The sequence below is a fragment of the Spodoptera frugiperda genome, chromosome 24, assembly GCF_023101765.2.
Source record: "Spodoptera frugiperda isolate SF20-4 chromosome 24, AGI-APGP_CSIRO_Sfru_2.0, whole genome shotgun sequence".
Taxonomy (NCBI): domain Eukaryota; kingdom Metazoa; phylum Arthropoda; class Insecta; order Lepidoptera; family Noctuidae; genus Spodoptera; species Spodoptera frugiperda.
In genome coordinates this window covers 4,083,408-4,100,811 of record NC_064235.1, presented here as the reverse complement: position 1 = coordinate 4,100,811, position 17,404 = coordinate 4,083,408, and the positions used below count along the sequence as shown (strand labels likewise).

Genomic DNA, 17,404 nt, shown 5'->3' with positions numbered 1-17,404 from the left:
CGAAATCAATAAAGCAGCATGAAGCAATAGTTTCACAGCTTTGCTATTACATCTTCGTAGCATAGCTACATAGCACATCTCTGGTGGAAAAGTGGCCTTAGTATTGTATCTACCTGGCTTCCTAGGACAAAGGCGTGAACAAATCAGTGATATTATTATATAATTTACATTAAGAATACTTTTACAGTTATTGAAATGACTGATTTAGTTTAAGTTAAGGTTACTTCAGGTCCATCCATAAATTACGTCACACAAATTTCATGACTTTTGACCCCCTCCCCCTTCCTTGTCACAATTGGTCACATCTGTGAGACCTCCCCCTCCCTAGTGTGACGTCACATTTTATTTTATAATTTTACATCTAAAAATAATTATTTGATTAAAACAGCAGTTCCGGAATTTGTTTTATTACAATTAAAAGAAGTAAAATTTACATAAGATAATATGTAGTTAGATTATAATAATTGAAATGTGACGTCACGAAATTTAAGACCCCCTACCTCTACCTTGTCACATAAAGTCACACTTCGTCGACCCCCTCCCCCCCCCCTTAACGTGTGACGTAATTAATGGATGGCCATTATAAGATAATGAAACTACAGTTTCCATAATTATATTTTTAATAAATCTCCACTTGATTATAATCTGTGTTTTATTTCTTCTTTATAGTAATAATAGCAATAGGAATGATGACGGGATATGAAAATTAAAAATCTATTTAGTCCGTCAGTTAGGTAATGAAAAAATATTAGACACGTATTTCTTTATTTTGTCATATAAGATAACAATACTTAGATAAAACCAATCAAAGTTAACGAGTGGGAGCAAATACGCTTAATTTCTACGTATAAAAGGTACCTAGAAGTTACGTCACGCGATATTTCAAATCGATATAATTATATTCGAAAGTATTTGTTTTCGTAAGAAAATTAAAAAATACGTGTCGAATGTTTTAAAATAATCTACAAGAGACATTGAAATAAAAATTAGTCTAGACGACTAATTTTTATTTCAATGTCCCCATTATTTTGTAAAGATTCATAAGCAAATTCTTCGACAACGCTTTGGATGCGGTTTCTAAACGCCAATAACCTATGCCTAGGTATTTTATCAACATGTGGTAGCAAGCTTTTGAAAAACAACACATGTTCTTTCTGTGCATCCGTCCTATTTTGACGGGATCTCTCTTTATCTTGTAAATAACTTAATATTCTATGTTCAACATCTATTTCGGGGACTTTAGACACTTCTGGAGTACATTGCTCAACACAACTGCTATCTTCGAAGATTCTTGGCACAGGTGATGGGCAGTAATCATGATCAAGACTTTCTGACTCAATTATTTCAGTTTCCTGATCCATACTCTCTGACGGCGATGATCCGTTTGGCTTTAAACGGCTGCGGGGCGTCACATGGTCCTTTAGAAAGAGTAATGATGTGTAATGTGGCCATTTTGGAATTATTTCTATTCCTTGGTCACCGGAGAGGGCGCTTTCAACTTTTCCTAGTTCGCTCGTAAAGTAATCACGTAGGTATCGCCATCGTTTTTTTACTTTATGTTCTGAAATATTAATAAGTATAAGTTTTTAAACTGATATGGTCACTAATAGCGGGGGTACACAATGCGTTGCGGCAGCGGTGCGGCGCAAGAGCGGTGTCGCTGCCTCGTCTTTTTTTTACATTTGATAGGTCTACGTTTGGCTACTATCTCGCCTGATGGTAAGTGATGATGCGGCCTACGATGGAGCACGTCTGCCCATAAGCAACCTATTCACTCGGGCTTTGAAGACACCCAGGTTATACCCATCAGGAAACACAGACTCCGGCAAGGAGTTCCACTCCCTAGCAGTTCGCACAAGGAAGCTTGAAGCAAAACGCTTATACTCGTATAGAAATAGACATCAATATTCACTATCACACTTCGTGTAATGTTACTCTGAACTAGCTTCTGCGAGCGGATTATTCCAAGGTCCCGTGGAATTAAAAGTAGCGTAAGTGTTATTCCAGACTATAATCTACCCCTTTTTCACATTTCATCTCGATCCCTTTAGCCGTTTTGGTGTGAAGGAGTAACAAACAGACATACAAAGTTTCGCCTTTATTGATAACTAGTTGACCCGGCAAACTTCGTACCGCCTCAAATATTTTTCTCGCCTTTTAGACCTTACCTGGACTTACTGGATAATTCAAGACCAAACTTAGTCAAATCGGTCCAGCCCTTCTCGAGTTTTAGCGAGACTAACAAACAGCAATTGATTTTTAAACATAGAGAGATAATATTAGCAAAATAAGTACCTAAGTAACTAACTATAAAATACGTACCATCCTGTTTCAGTTCCGTACATATTTCCTTCCAGTATTTATCGCTGACACTGCGATTGTTATGAAACATATTTTGTTTGTCCCATAAAGGCTTTCGTTCGAATACTAACGCTATCAAAGCTTGGCTATCAACGTCCCTTGTGCTAGTATTACTGTATTGACGTACTGTGCTAGTACTAGGAATACTGTAAGAAATAAATCAATAATTACAGTGAAACCTTGTTAAGTGAGACATCAAGGGGTCTTTAAATTCGTATCACTTATATAGGTATTCCACTAACCCAGTGTCTCAGATAACCAGGTATAAATAAATGTTTGTCTCATTTACAGAGGGTTCCATTAATGGAGGTGAACATACTGGTTATTTCAGATAAAGAGGTGTGATTCTTGAATAAGACTATGTGTTATGTGCACATTGTAATTGAATAATAATAAGTAAGTGGGCAAACAAAAGGATGTATCTCAGTTACTGAGGTTTATGTATTAAATATTCACTTGCTGTCTCAGTTATAGAGGTAACTAAGATGATAAATTGAAAGAACGAATCCCAGATAAAGAGGTTTGTTTTTCCCACTAATAGAGGTAATTCAGTGCCAATGTGTTGGGACCTCAGTATGAGTTCCAGTTGTGGAGGTTTCTCACTTATCCATATCCCACCAAGTTTCACTGTATGTAATAACATAACAGTTATGTACTTTTCGGCGATCAAAATAAATAATTATTACTATGTATGTTCTTTACATAATCACGGGACCACAGGGTCCCGGACCTTTGGAAGGCGTACGAGGGGCCGAAGCCAACTCGCAGAGGCCCGTTGAACAATTTTTATATAAATGTAATGGGGCATCAGCCGGCGATTATCCCTGTCAATGGACAATCCCCGGTTGATGCAGGACTATTGTGAGATATGGTAAAAGGTAATTATTACTATTATTAGAACTTGATGATGGGATATTTATCATGTTAATTTCCGATATTTCAGCACTGTTGGTAAATATCCCGTCATAAGTGTTAGTGACCATGTCAGTTTAAAAATATTATTATTATTTGATAGGTACATACACTATAGAATCATCAGGGATGATTTGGTCTTTCATTAATTTCTTCTTAAGTTCTTCAGCACGCCAAATTTTCACGCGGCTGTAACACAATACGGATAACTATAAATTTTTGTGAATAATAAAATGGCGCCAGTGACAGGAAAATTGAAAGGAAATCGTTGGTCTTGGTATTGTCATGTGAAGAGGAGGGATGAAACGCATGTTTCTAAAAGAATTCTAAGTTTACATGTAGATGGCTCAACGGATTTCCCGCGTAGGTACTATACGTATGTACTTGAAAACTAAAGTTTGAGAATTTGTTTACAATGGAGCTGGCCACAACTTGAGTTATAATTTACAGGTTTACTAACTTGTCCTCCCCATACATTCGTCTGAAAGCGCTTTTCACACGTTTAGACGATTTACGGGCGCCTGAATATTCGTGGCGTTGATACGCAATCTTCCTCGCAGGACCCGACATACCTAGTAGCTAGATGTAAACGGAATCTGAAACACAAAAACAAATTATATACAAGACAAAGCAAATGAAATTATATTTAACAAAACCAGATCAAATCGCTTGTAATTGCAGCAATATGCAGTCTCATGTCATGCAAATTATTGCAAAGTGAATATCAATAGATAAAACAGAATTTATAAAAAAAATGACGTTCCGAATTCGTTCGAATCCCCACCAAAAAATATAGTGTACAGGCATGCCAAATGTAGCATTCTTTTGCTGCTCTATTAATAATAACTAAAAACATAATTAAACGCCTTAAAACCTTGCGGTTTCTATATAAATCTAAGAATAAAATATTATACATTTAGGTTAAGTAACAATTTAGATTAATTGCAGTTATAATGGTAGAAATAATTGAATTAAGTGTATATTATTACAATGCTATCATAGGGTGTTTAGCTCTGAAAGAAAGGAATGTCATCACCAATATAACCTTTAGTAATCCTACTTTTAATTGAAACAACAATGTAAACAGAACAGCCAGAGCGAAATCAACATCAAATAATGACTTTTTGGACATAACTGACACACGCTAGTCTTGTGTAGTTCGCGAACGATGAATGATTAGGAAACGTATCTTTTAACTGTACGAAAAGAAATGTGTCCGACCACAGATTGCTAATCGGTCAGTCGGTCTATTAGTTCGCGTAGCGTTCCGCTCCGTACGCATACGAACGACCGGGAGCGAAAGAAAGAGACAAAGGGTACTATTTTATAACTGAAAGAAAGAGAGGGAATAGGAATCAGATCTGTTAGGGAGTAAGCAGTTCGTGAATGATAATGTTACCGACCGACGAATTCGTTATTGTAATGAATGTTATGCCAATGCCATAAGGCCTATTTTACCTTATTCTCTATAAAATCACCTAGACTCGTGAGTGTCGCGGTGAAGTTTGAATGGTGTGTATGACACTGGCGATTGAACATTGTTTCGCGCCATTTTCAATCGCAAATAATACTACCACACAGCTATTAAAAATTGTGCTCTTTCTGAGGTAAAATATCGAACTATGATGTCTTTCAAAAGAGTAACTGAATTGGTAGATTATTCGTTCGAATGTACTGACCGAATAGAGCTAATAGAACTAATAGAGTGAACTAGTTCACTGACCGAACTGAACTAGTACGGAGCGATCTTTAAAATGACCGAGCAGGCACAAGACTAACACACGCACGCCAATGACGTTTCGTTAAATCTAATCACTAACGTTCAAACACGAAATAATAATTATAATATGCATTCATTATAATATATACTATAAAAAAATCTATTAACTAACAGTATGTCTTTATACCAAATTGATATTAAAACCCGTACACATTACATTAATAAATCTTTTTTTTATTGAATGACTAGTTTTGTTCATTGTGCAAGCGTACTAAGAAACGCAGATGGTCGCGATAAATACAGGAAATAGGCCTTGGGTTTTTTAATTTTTTTAATTTTCTAATTTTTAAGAACAACCATAAAAGATCATATTACATAATTATTATACTATAAGATTAGAAATTTAAAGAAACTTGTTTTACCGTCCGTTCAACGATGTAACTGTATCGGAACGCGCGGTGCATTCCATAAATTCATGTATGAAACGCAATATAATGTGACAAATAAAACTATTTGTATTACTAATCTAAGAAAACAATATAATATCGATCGATGATTTCTACTATGAGGATTTTAGTTTGTAATAGCCAGCTAAACTCACGCGCTGACTTGCTAATATTTATTAGTTGGAAGATATTTTTCTTTTAAAATAAAATTACTTATAAGCAACATAATATATACTTACTACAATACTTTGCAATAATCTTATTAAATTGGAAAGAAATACATACATTGAATTTCTTTTTATATTGTGTTTTGTTTTTTTTCCCTTTGTACATTATTGTGCACACACCGCCCTAGTCCCTTTCCCAGTTCATTTAAAAAAATCCCACCCAAAACATAAATGTGAAAGGATGCCAAGTTCGATAATATTGGAATGCTTCGCCTATAAAAGAAGTGAGATCTAAATAAGTACCAAGTTCCATACACAGACCTCAGTTAAAAATGACATTGGCTGACACCGACTCCAAAAATAACAATAATTGTACCTACTTACATTATAATGTGTGTGATGAGTTAGTAAAGTTAGTTGATCTATTAAGGTGTTGAAAAATACGCAATTATTTCTTTTACTTTTTAGTGCATATTAATTTGTTTTGGAATATTTATTTTTTGAAGTCGGTTTTTTTTTTGTTAAAATTGTTTTTATTTCTTGATTTTTAGTGAATAACTTATTTGAGTATGGGTCGACCTATTAAACGCGCTGCTCATATGAGACAGCGCCGTTTAAATGAATAATATTAATATCTATCCATATTGACGCATAATTACATTATTTTCAAATGTATATTAACCTGATACCCTTACTTATGATCTGCTGAGCCGACAGCTAACAGTAACCTGTTCATAAGCTACATACATAGTCAGTTGTCAAACACACTAACAGATTAGATACCCACATAGGTATACAGTCATGTAACTCAGACAGCACATCAAGCTACCCATCATTCTATACCAGATATGCTACTATCTGTCCTGAATTTTATGGCTACTGAGAAAGATAAGCTAGTATGCATCACTTCAACGTAAACGCAGAGCTCATTCTGCTCATTTTTAAGGAGTTCCCTGGATTATCTTCCACATTTATGGTCAGACTTTAAAAACAATCATATGGAACTACACTGCCATTGTACTCTTTCAAACACAAAAAGAATTTCTCAAATCGGACTATAACTGCCAAAGATATGCATTTGTCAAACACAAAACAGATTATGCCTACATACACATGTAAATCAGACAGCACATCAAGCTACCCCTCATTCTATACCAGATATGCTACTATCTGTCCTGAATTTTATGGTTACTCAGAAAGATAAGCTAGTATGCATCACTTCAACGTAAACGCAGAGCTCATTCTGCTCATTTTTAAGGAGTTCCCTGGATTATCTTCCACATTTATGGTCAGACTTTAAAAACAATCATATGGAACTACACTGCCATTGTACTCTTTCAAACACAAAAAGAATTTCTCAAATCGGACTATAACTGCCAAAGATATGCATTTGTCAAACACAAAACAGATTATGCCTACATACACATGTAAATCAGACAGCACATCAAGCTACCCCTCATTCTACATCAGATATGCTACTATCTGTCCTGAATTTTATGGTTACTCAGAAAGATAAGCTAATATACATCACTTAAACTCAAACGCAGAGCACATTCTGTCCATTTTTGAGGAGTTCCCTGGATTATCTTCCATATTTATGGTCAGACTTTAAAAAAAATTATATGGGACCACACTGACATCGTACTCTTTCAAACACAAAAAGAATTTCTCAAATCGGTCTATAACTGCCGGAGATATCGATTAACATACATAAAAAAAAAAAAAATACGGTCGAATTGAGAACCTCCTCCTTTTTTTAAAGTCGGTCTAAAATAAAATAGGATAATCCTTTTAATTACTTTAACTAATTTATATATTGGCGCAATTACATTAGTCGGTTAGACCGCATTCGGCTGCAGGCCGTATTCACTCACCAACTAATATAAACAGGTATTCGTTTGGCCGTATTCGGTTTGGCCGTATTAATTCGGTTTCTGTTAAACCGAATGCGGCCGCCGCCTTCGGTGACCGACCTACGACCGACCTACGACCGACCTAATGTAAATGCGCCATATGTTTAGCTGTAAAATATATTTAGGTAAAGTGGCAATGGTCCGGTCACATTTGTCGAAAAACCGATGACCGTTGGGGTAAACGTGTTCTAGAGTGGAGACCGCGTCTAGGCAAGCGTAGTGTAGGGCGCCCTCCAGCTAGGTGGAGTGACGATATCCGCAAGGTGGCTGGTAGTGGTTGGATGCGTAGAGCTCAAGATGTGAAATCTAGTGTCCTTAAAACAAAAACTTTTTTTATGAGACAGAAAGTCATTCATTGACTTCTCCCGCCTTGGTTGAGGCGAGAGAAAGAGTTAAACTCTTACTGACTAAAACATTGTCAACCTCTGCTTACCATTTTGCAGAAAAAGGTGTTATGTTGTTTTAATAATATTGTTTGAGTTCATTCATACATAAATTAAAAACAGTTAAAAACATAAATTAAAATCTTTTGTGGAGCACATAAGAATTTACAGAGGGCCACAACTTTCTACTCTTTTTAGATAAGCTCTTTATGATTTGAAGAAGTTACAGTTACATTTGAAGTCACTATTGCATGAAATAGACTCAGAAAAGTCTTACTTAATTTTTTCCCTCTTTTGAATTATTGTGCATGCCCATTTTAAAAATTCCATCCAAAGTTTGTCTGGAAGAAATCACCATGTCTTATAAGACTGCCCATTGTACTCCAATTACTATGCAAAGTCACGCCTTTTATCCCCAAAGGGGTAGGCAGAGGTGCTCATTACGACACATAATGCCGCTATACACCCACTTTTCACCATTTGTGTTATAAATAAGTCCCATGTAATAGGGGGTGAGCCTATTGCCATATACTGGACACCATTCCAGACTCCGTGCTACCACTGAGAAATTTTCGAAAAACCGAAAAAAGCCCAGTAATACCTTGCCCGACCCGGGAATCGAACCCGAGACCCCTTGTCGTCGCACTTGCGACCACTCGACCAACGAGGCAGTCAACAAAAGTCTAATTACTATTACAATGTAATATGTTTTATGTATATGTGCAATAAAGTCTTTAATTCTTCTGTAAGTTGTGTATGTCACTGAACTTCTCTTAAACGACTGGACCGATTTTGATGAATTTTTTTGTGTATGTTTAAGGGGATCTGAGAATGGTTTAGATTCACAATTTTGTCAATGTCGACAATGTTTTTTTTTTAAATTTATTAGTAGTTGTTGATTTTAGAATGTTTACATTGGATCGGACAAATTTTCAAATTAACCTGTAGACAGGACAACGTCTGTCGGGTCCGCTAGTATTAAATAAATAAATAATTTAATATTGTACTTGTTACAGTGAACAGATGTATCAGGAATTGGATTATAGGAATTCCATTATGAGAATGAAGCGTCCCGCTCTGCCACAGGGGACACCTAACAAAAGGCGGAGAGATGGCGCACCACAACGGTAACTGAATAATTTATTCTGCAAACTTAATCTGTGTAAGAATTCATGTGAGGCAGATGAGAGGCCAGAGATTATCCAGTAAAATTAATCTATACTTATCTATACTTGATATTATAAAGCTGAAGAGTTTGTTTGTTTGTTTGAACGCGCTAATCTCCGGAACTACTGGTCCGATTTGAATAATTCTTTTTTTGTTGGGTAGTGCTTTTATCGAGGAAGGTTATAGGCTATAAAACATCACGCTATGACCAATAGGAGCCAAGCAGAGCGGGTGAAACCGCGCGGAAGTAGCTAGTATCTCTATATATGTAACAATAATAATTATAATATCTGATTTGCTGTGTAAAACTACCCCTACTCTTTCTGTGGGAGGCATAAGAATACACTTTTAACTGATCGAGCAACTGCTTATTGTATTATTCCTGAACTTTTTAATCTGTGATCTCCAATTCATTTGCCAAGTATGGAGATTGTCATTATGTAATCCTCTCTTATGAAAAAAGGGTCAATGATAATATTAAAATAATTATTTTTAATAATCATACTTGTTTTGGACATTATTAAATATGTGTTATTATAAAAAAAAAAAAAAATAGAAGTATCAACCAATAATGAATTATGATTATTATTAGAACTTGAGACGGGATATTTATCATGTTTAATATTTGAAGTTCTTATATTAGTGTTAGTGACCATGTCAGTTTAAAAACTTATATTAAATAGTATTTTTGCATTTGTTACAGAAATAATCAGAATGGTGGTGAAGATATGGAGACTGACTAGAAGACTTAATTAACATAATAATATAATTTTTGTCACAATACTTGTAGTATAAATATACTTAATATTGATCTAATAAAAATATTTGTGTCTCTTTCTAAATGTATGTATTAGTTTGTCTATCCAAACCAGCTCGAATGTACCAACCAATTCAGTACCCTTAGTATTGGTGGTGGGTTGGCTTGTGGTGGTGGTTAGCTACCCTTAGTATTAGTTTGCTTTACGTTTAAGTAATCGAAACGAGAGCGCGTTTCTCGGATTGACCGGTTCGAATACTTCAAATAAAATCGAATGGAATGAAAAACAAAGTAAAATGTTATGCGTATAACGTAAAGGTTTTTAAGAAATGCATGAAATTGAAATACTTTCCTCAAGAAAAATTATTAAGGTCAGGGGGGCTAATGCCGGCATAGTTTTTTTTTTACTCACATTTGAGTCTCCGTATCGGATGAACGTGTTGATGTATGATCAATGATATGGTCTCATCGAAATGAGAATCTATTAAGCTTTGAAATGCCGGGACCTTTTTTAATTAAATTGTCGCCAGTGCCAGGATATTAACTGTTTTTTAAAATTTGAGCAGTAGACGGATTTTCCCTTCTAAAATCGGAAAAATCCGTCATAATCGAAGAATTTATTGAAATCTTTAATTGTTTTAATAAAATACGTATTTGTAATATACTTCTGTAAGTGACAATGAATTCTGTGTTTCACAATCTTTAAAATAACGTCTCGTTCTGGTTAAATACGTAAAAATCATTTTTAGGGGCTATTTCGGCATGTTTAAGCCAACAGGGGTGGTCAACATATTTTAGTGGAGCGTTATCATCTCATTTGTTAAATAGGTACTTGTTAAATAAGTACCGCTATTTACGAAAATTATGATTTTACTCCTTATACAACAGTACAAAACATTGGGTGATTCGATTTATGAGTACACACTTACTCACATTTTTAAAAACATCCCAAAGTAACAAAATTATATTCTTGTGAGATAATTATATTAATGCTGAAGACGGCGCGGATGAAATAAACTAAACTTAATATAAACGTACACAGAAAAATATGTAATTGTCTTGTTAAGGTCGTTTTAATTCACAAATCGTTTTAATTCAATCAAAAACTTAAAACCTATCAAAATCAAATGGTATTTTAAAACAATATTGTGGTGGCAATTATTCTGTAAATGTTACACACAAAAAAGATTTACGATCTCTGTAATGGGGCAAATTCGTCGTATGATGATTTTGCCCCATTCAAAATAGACGGAATTATGCACTTAATCATTTCGAGGTTACAAATTTGTTACGTTAAATAATCTGATCATTGGTAGCGTTATCTTGCAAAGAAATACACTGAAGATAAAAAACGACCCTACACTATATATATTGAATTCATTCGACACTGTAAATAACATAATTTTAAACTTATCTTCAAAATTACAGGAGCGTAGGGCACTTGCATTTCACTTTAAAAACGTAAGTAAACTTTGTAGACTGTTTTACCCGTTTTTATAGCGCCTAACGCCAATCTGATGAATTTTATTTATAGTTAAAAGTAATGTTGTTTTACCGACCGTATTACAAACGCTGTAACTCGACTGTAAGGAGCGTTATTTCAAGTAGACGGTTACGCCCCATAGACGGAATATGCCACCCTGACCTTATTAGAAGTGTAGTTTTTATTTTATTTTATTTATTAAGGGACAAAAAACAGTTACATAATTAAACATAACAAATAAAGTACGTATTAAAACTAACAATCATGCAACCCATTTGTACAAGTTGACAAAAGAAATGACAAAGAAAGTATGAAAACACACTACAGAAAATAAATAAAGTATGGTAATAGATCGCGGCTGATTAGTCTATCAATTTCAGCAAAAGTTTAACAGCTAAAACTGATTATTAGCCTGATTCACACAACTCGACATATTTAATGTCGAGTTGTGTGAAATGCGAGTTATAGTAGTCCGCAATACGGCGAAGAGGCACACGCACTCCAGCATTCGTTTTGCAGGACTCAATATAAAACTTGAGAGGCGCGCACCTCTACCGGATGACAGTTCTGGGTACCGTATAACATAATTTATTGGTTAAGTCAGTACAGTCAAATCTATTGTTACACAAACCATGTAGCATCATAACCGATAAGTTTCTAGCATTCGTCTGTGCTGTAGGCTCAATATATTATATTTCTTTAACAATTGTGTGTATGGAGTTTTTGAGTGATAACACTTATAGTTCATAGAACGCAGAAACTTTTTCTGCACCATTTCTAAACCAGAAATATACTTTTCGTACAAAGGATTCCAGATGGGAGAAGCGTACTCTAACTGAGATCTGATTAATGTTTTGTAAAGCAGTAAGAACGTAGAGGGACGCACAAAGTCACGAGAGGATCTCATGACGAAACCGAACATTTGAAATGCTTTATTTATTATTGCATTATGGTGAACATCAAAGTGTAGACAGGAATCAAGTATTACACCCAAATCACGTACAGATAGCACAGTCTTTAGGGGTACGTCGCTAATGGAATAAATATGGTTGATTTTATTTTTATTCCATGACATTTTGGAAGACTAAGAAAGAGCTTATTAAGTACAATAAGTGTGATCTGTTATTCTTGAAGTAGTAAACAATCCTCTATCGTTTTGCAAACTAAAGAAATGTCATCTGCGTACATTAGAAAACGAGAGTTGATCCATTGGTCATTTATAAATAAAATAAATTTTGTATAAGTATACCTTTTATACAACTTAGACAAAAACATATCCTAAACAAATCAGAATTTTATCTTTACAGTTCTGAAACTTACTAATAGCGAATGAGCTGTTTATTATCAATTAATTACTCCAAAGACCAAATTATGACTAAACTTATAATATAATTATTTTATAGTCAATTATTACCAGTTACCAAATATTAGACCTAGTAACTTTTGATCATAAAAAAATATATACCTTATAAGTCAAGTACCGACTTATCCTTCTGCATATTTCTATACTGTGTCGTTGAGCGAGTCATGCGAGTTCCGTGAGGCGCTGTGTACACGAACTATTTCGCGCGCTGTCGACAGCGCAAAATGCCTACTTTTGAAGGAATACCTAGCCTTAATTCCTATTTTCACAGTTTAGTCTCGGATAGGACACCTTGACTACGGTTGGTGCGGTGGCTGGGCAACTGGCTGCCGCGCAACGGGTAGCGAGTTCGATTCCCGCAGTTCGATTCTCTAAGTGATCCACAAATTGTTATGTGTATGTGCGTATGTTTGTAAACGCACTTGACACAGGAGAATACCCTAATGTGGGGCAACGTTTAAAAAAAAAAAGTCAGTCTACATTATGGCGGTAACTTTTTAGTCTGTGGTCTTTGTTGTTATTTTCCTCCACAACTTTATTCGTTGTCAGACATTATTGTTAAAATAAATTAAGTATTATCAATTATTATTATTAAACATGTTCAGTGACTCCAGTGATTCAGATATAGACGATTTATTACTGATATACGCGTGTTCTCTTGCACAGAAGCGGGTAAGTTTATTTGTATTTATTAACCCTTAATGTTATTTTCACTGTTTCACATAAGTTTTACAATTATTGTGAAATGACTCACTTTTATGTAGATCCCATTAATGTTATCTTGCAATTCATAAACTAATTTATAAGCAACAATATTTATAACCGATTTTGTCAAAGAATTTAGTAGTTACTCGTGTGTGTGACATGACATTGACACTTGACAGCTTACACAGTGCTGTGTCCCTATTGTTGTTATAACAGGCCAAACATGATACCTGTTATTTATGTTACTAGTCCGTTATAATATTTTAATACTATCCTGTTGTTGTATTATAATGTATGTCTTTTTATTATTCGCTTTTGGGTTATTACCTGAGGCCATTTTTTTTATAATTTCTAAAATCTTTCATTTCTACGGTTAATATTTGAACAGCAGATAATAATTTATTTAACTTTTCTGCCTTTTCATTTTTATCTAAGCAGTGATACCTGTTATTTTGTAAAAACTATCGTGAGACAAACTAAAGAAACTAAAAATCACGGTTTACTCACGTACGTTATTGGAGAAAAGCTAGTTGTTTTGAGTCGTAATCGTAAGCTGCGCGACGTCATCGCATCTGCCAACGCTGCTCATGACGAAGAGTACCTTTGTGACTCGAAACTAGTAGCCCTTTTCTCAATTTTTTTACTTGAGTAAACGGTGATTTTTAGTTAATTTAGTGGTACCTGTTATTTCGAATTTATCGTATAATAAATCGAGTCCGTGACTGTCAATTTCAAGAACAGTACATATTATATACTGTTACCTGTTATAACAACTGTTATCGATGTAATACTAATAGTTATACCTGTCATAATAAATACGTCCCACGCCTAGTTAGTAAGTTAGTTTTGCTTTGCGTGTGCCGACTTGACATAGTAAAAAGTGGTTAAAAATTATTTGAAATTTAAGTTTTTCGCTGTGTAAAATAAGTTATATTTCTTTAGTAACAAATATAAAGTGCTTTGCAACAAACTAGAAGTATGTAATAAGTGATAAAAAGTATCAATGTGCTGTGATTGAAACATTGAAATCAAAACTACACTCGCTTTCCTCGTCTCGTATTAATCGTAGCGTGATATTGAATAGCCTTTAGCCTTCCTCGATAAATGGATTATCCGACATAAAAAAGGTTATTATTAAATTGGAACCAGTAATCTCAGAGAATAGTGTGTTCAAACAAAGAAACAAGTAAACAAACTCTTTAGCTTTATTTATTAGTATAAATTATAGATCGAATATAAGTGTAATAATACATACAGATATACAACTTCGCATGTAAAGGTAATCCATTTACAGCCAAAAACAAATTCTATAACTATTATCACTACATAGTATAAAACAAAGTCGCTTTCTCTGTCCCTATGTTCCTTTGTGTGCTCAAATCTTTAAAACTACGCAACAGATTTTGATGCGTTTTTTTTAATAGATAGAGTGATTCAAGAGGAAGCTTTATATGTATAATACATGCATGATATATCATCATTGCACCCATACAAAGCTGAGGTGGGTCATTAGTAGTCTCATAAAACAAAAAGAACTACCGTAGCTCACTGCCTTCTCCTAACTTCATAGTAGATGCAGTGACTAGGCTACTGGCTGTTCAATGTTCTATAAATGAATACAGAATAATTATTTTAATATAACAATTATACACTTATAATTAATTTAAGAGTAATCACATACTTCTTTTATCTTAAGAACTAAATTAATAACAATTGTTTGTGAGAAAGTATTTAGGTTTTTTTTAATGTCACGCCTTTATTCCCCGAAGGAGTAGGCAAAGGTGTGCATTATGGCACATAATGCCAATGTACACCCACATTTCACAATTTATGTTGTAAGCCCCAGTAGGTGGTGAGTCTATTGCCATATACCAGGCACATTCATCTAGACTCCATGCTACTACTGAGAAATTTTTGAAAAACCGAAAAAAGCTCAGTAATAATTCGCTCGACCCGGGAATCGAACCCGACACCTCTTGCCTGGCAGTCGCACTTGCAACCACTCGGCCAACAAGGCAGTCAAGTCAAGTATATAGGTGTATAGGTCAATAACGTCACACCTTTTATCCAGGAAGGAGTAGGCAGAGGTGCACATTACGGCATGTCATGCCGCTGTACAATGTACACCCACTTTTCACCATTTGTGTTACACATCCCATGTAATAGGGGGTGAGCCTATTGCACGGAGTCTCTATACATAGATACATAGGTGTATAGGTATTTATCATCTATGTACAACAGTAAATATCTGTAGTCGTATAATTTGTGTACAATGTGTTTCAAATATGAATAAATAAAGTGCATTTATTAATGAAGAAAGCCACGAAAAATATAGTGAAAGAAAATCAGTAAGTACTCTATATACATGCATTTTATTGTTATTATCACAAAAGCAGTATTATTTTTTCTTTTTCTTTTCTTTTTTTAAAAATGTTGCTTCACTCTAGGATTGTCTCCTGTGTCGTGGGTGCGTTTACAAACATACAAGTTCACATACAATGTAATGTAGTATTATTACTTTTTTGTTAATTTATATATAATACTGCTATAAAGATAACTAAAATTTTTTATATTAAAATGAGTGTTATTAAAAGTAACCCTTTTTTATATGTAAGAAAGTAAATTTGACATTAACATAACTTGACCTAGTTTTATATTTTTATATTTCCTTTTAAAATTGTTAGTTTGAGGACCGTGTGAGATTTTTGCTAGTCATTTTATTTTTAGTAAATTATGTTCTGACAGTTTGAGCATTTGTGTGGCCTACCCAAATGTTCTTTTGGTTGGTATTGTTCGTCGGATCATTCAGCAACAGCCGTCAGCTGAGCTGATTGTAAACTGACACATGCATGCTGCCATCTGAACAGGTCCGCTCAAACTGCTGTGGTTCTTTCCTCAAAAGACCACTACTGAATAAACTTGGACGGTTCTCCGACATCTTTAATTGATTTTGTCTGGACTCTAAAAGAGACTATGACCTCTGAGTTTGTTTCGGCATTTCTTCTCAGAGTAGTCCGATAGGAAATGCCGGCCTCATCTAGTTATTTAAGAGATTGACGTGTAAAAGTGTTATTTTATAACCTATTTGCAAAATAAATATCATTTATTTAACGAAAGTATAATACATATATGATATTTAGGCGCTATGCATAGTCAAAATAGTGTTCAAAACACGTTTTCTGTAAATTTTCTCTAGTTATAGAAAAAAAACATAAACTAACCACTAAAAATTGAAATTCTAGCAATTGTAACTGTATTATTTATGAACATATCCTAATAAAATTAATATGATGTCGATTGAAATGAGATATTTGTAAGGATTAATATAATTCATGATAAATAACTCAGAACGAATCGAACAAAATGTCGTCCGATCACGACATCTATTCGTTTCTCTTTCATTCCTACGTGGACCGGCAGTGACCGCTGAGGCGCGCTGCTTGGTGGACCTATGTCAGTTTGTATCACTCGCCGGCTCAGAAAATAATCATTGACTAACCTATCTTTTTGCTTTTGTAATATTTTATTTTGTGATTAGCCTTTTCTAAGTTGGGTTGTTAGTATAAAGCCTCGTATTCATGGTAAACATTTTGCTTAGCAACAGTTGATAAACGTTGTTGATGAATAGCGAGAATGCTGCTGGAAATTTTGTTTAAACGGATATAAACTGATGTTTTCGCCCGCCGGGCGTCAACTCTGCAGCATGGCGCGATCAACTCCGCAACACAAGTGTTGCCCGCAACATGTTTATGCAACCATGTTGCTAAACAAAATGTTTACCATGAATACAAGGCTTAAATTTTTGTTCGGAATCGATTTTAATTATAAGTTGTGTAAATACAATTAAAAGCTTGTGTAAATTTTTGTTCGATTTCAGTTTAAGTCTTAAGTTGTGTAAATAAACAATCAGCGTATATAAAATGGGTAACAAGAAAAATAAACGAAGGGCAATAAAAAGATCTTATTGGATCAAACATAAACACATGATGGAAGTTGTAAAGTAAGTACCTATTTTGTTTGTATTTAT

General features: G+C 34.5%; 2 protein-coding genes and 1 long non-coding RNA gene across 14 annotated transcripts in view; 2 read left to right on the top strand and 1 right to left on the bottom strand.

Annotated features, from left to right (window-relative positions):
• Positions 1-602: 602 nt before the first annotated feature.
• Positions 603-13,575, bottom strand: LOC118278965 (uncharacterized). Of its 3 annotated transcripts, none has more exons than XM_050703745.1 (5): positions 13,427-13,575; positions 3,734-3,869; positions 3,385-3,462; positions 2,323-2,507; positions 603-1,561 (listed from the first exon to the last, which is right to left on the bottom strand). In XM_050703745.1, exons 2-5 carry the CDS (start codon positions 3,841-3,843, stop codon positions 987-989), a joined length of 948 nt encoding a protein of 315 aa, XP_050559702.1. In that variant the 5' UTR covers positions 3,844-3,869; positions 13,427-13,575; the 3' UTR covers positions 603-986. The 3 variants fall into 3 exon arrangements, with proteins under 3 accessions (XP_050559702.1, XP_050559701.1, XP_050559703.1); XM_050703744.1 differs by lacking the exon at positions 13,427-13,575 and adding an exon at positions 4,319-4,454; XM_050703746.1 differs by lacking the exon at positions 13,427-13,575 and adding an exon at positions 4,263-4,421.
• On the top strand, positions 8,883-9,911 carry LOC118278983 (uncharacterized). Its single transcript, XR_007706915.1, has 2 exons — positions 8,883-9,029; positions 9,773-9,911. It is a non-coding gene; the product is annotated as an uncharacterized LOC118278983 (long non-coding RNA).
• LOC118278959 (trichohyalin) overlaps positions 13,187-17,404 on the top strand; it is a 22,338-nt gene continuing 18,120 nt past the window's right edge. For 2 of the 10 annotated variants that reach the window (XM_050703704.1, XM_050703701.1), the window contains exons 1-2: positions 15,587-15,725; positions 17,255-17,377. In XM_050703704.1, coding sequence (XP_050559661.1) covers positions 17,298-17,377 — 80 coding nt within the window. In that variant the 5' untranslated portion in view covers positions 15,587-15,725; positions 17,255-17,297. The other 8 variants (XM_050703702.1, XM_050703700.1, XM_050703703.1 and 5 more) reach the window with 8 other exon arrangements.

Coding starts and splice junctions, on each gene's coding strand:
- LOC118278965 (XM_050703745.1), bottom strand. CDS start 3,843: ATGTCGGGTCCTGCGAGGAAGATTGCGTATCAACGCCACGAATATTCA. Junction 3,463..3,733: donor CGAATGTATGGGGAGGACAA/GTTAGTAAACCT, acceptor ATTGTGTTACAG/CCGCGTGAAAATTTGGCGTG. Junction 1,562..2,322: donor TACGGAACTGAAACAGGATG/GTACGTATTTTA, acceptor TTAATATTTCAG/AACATAAAGTAAAAAAACGA.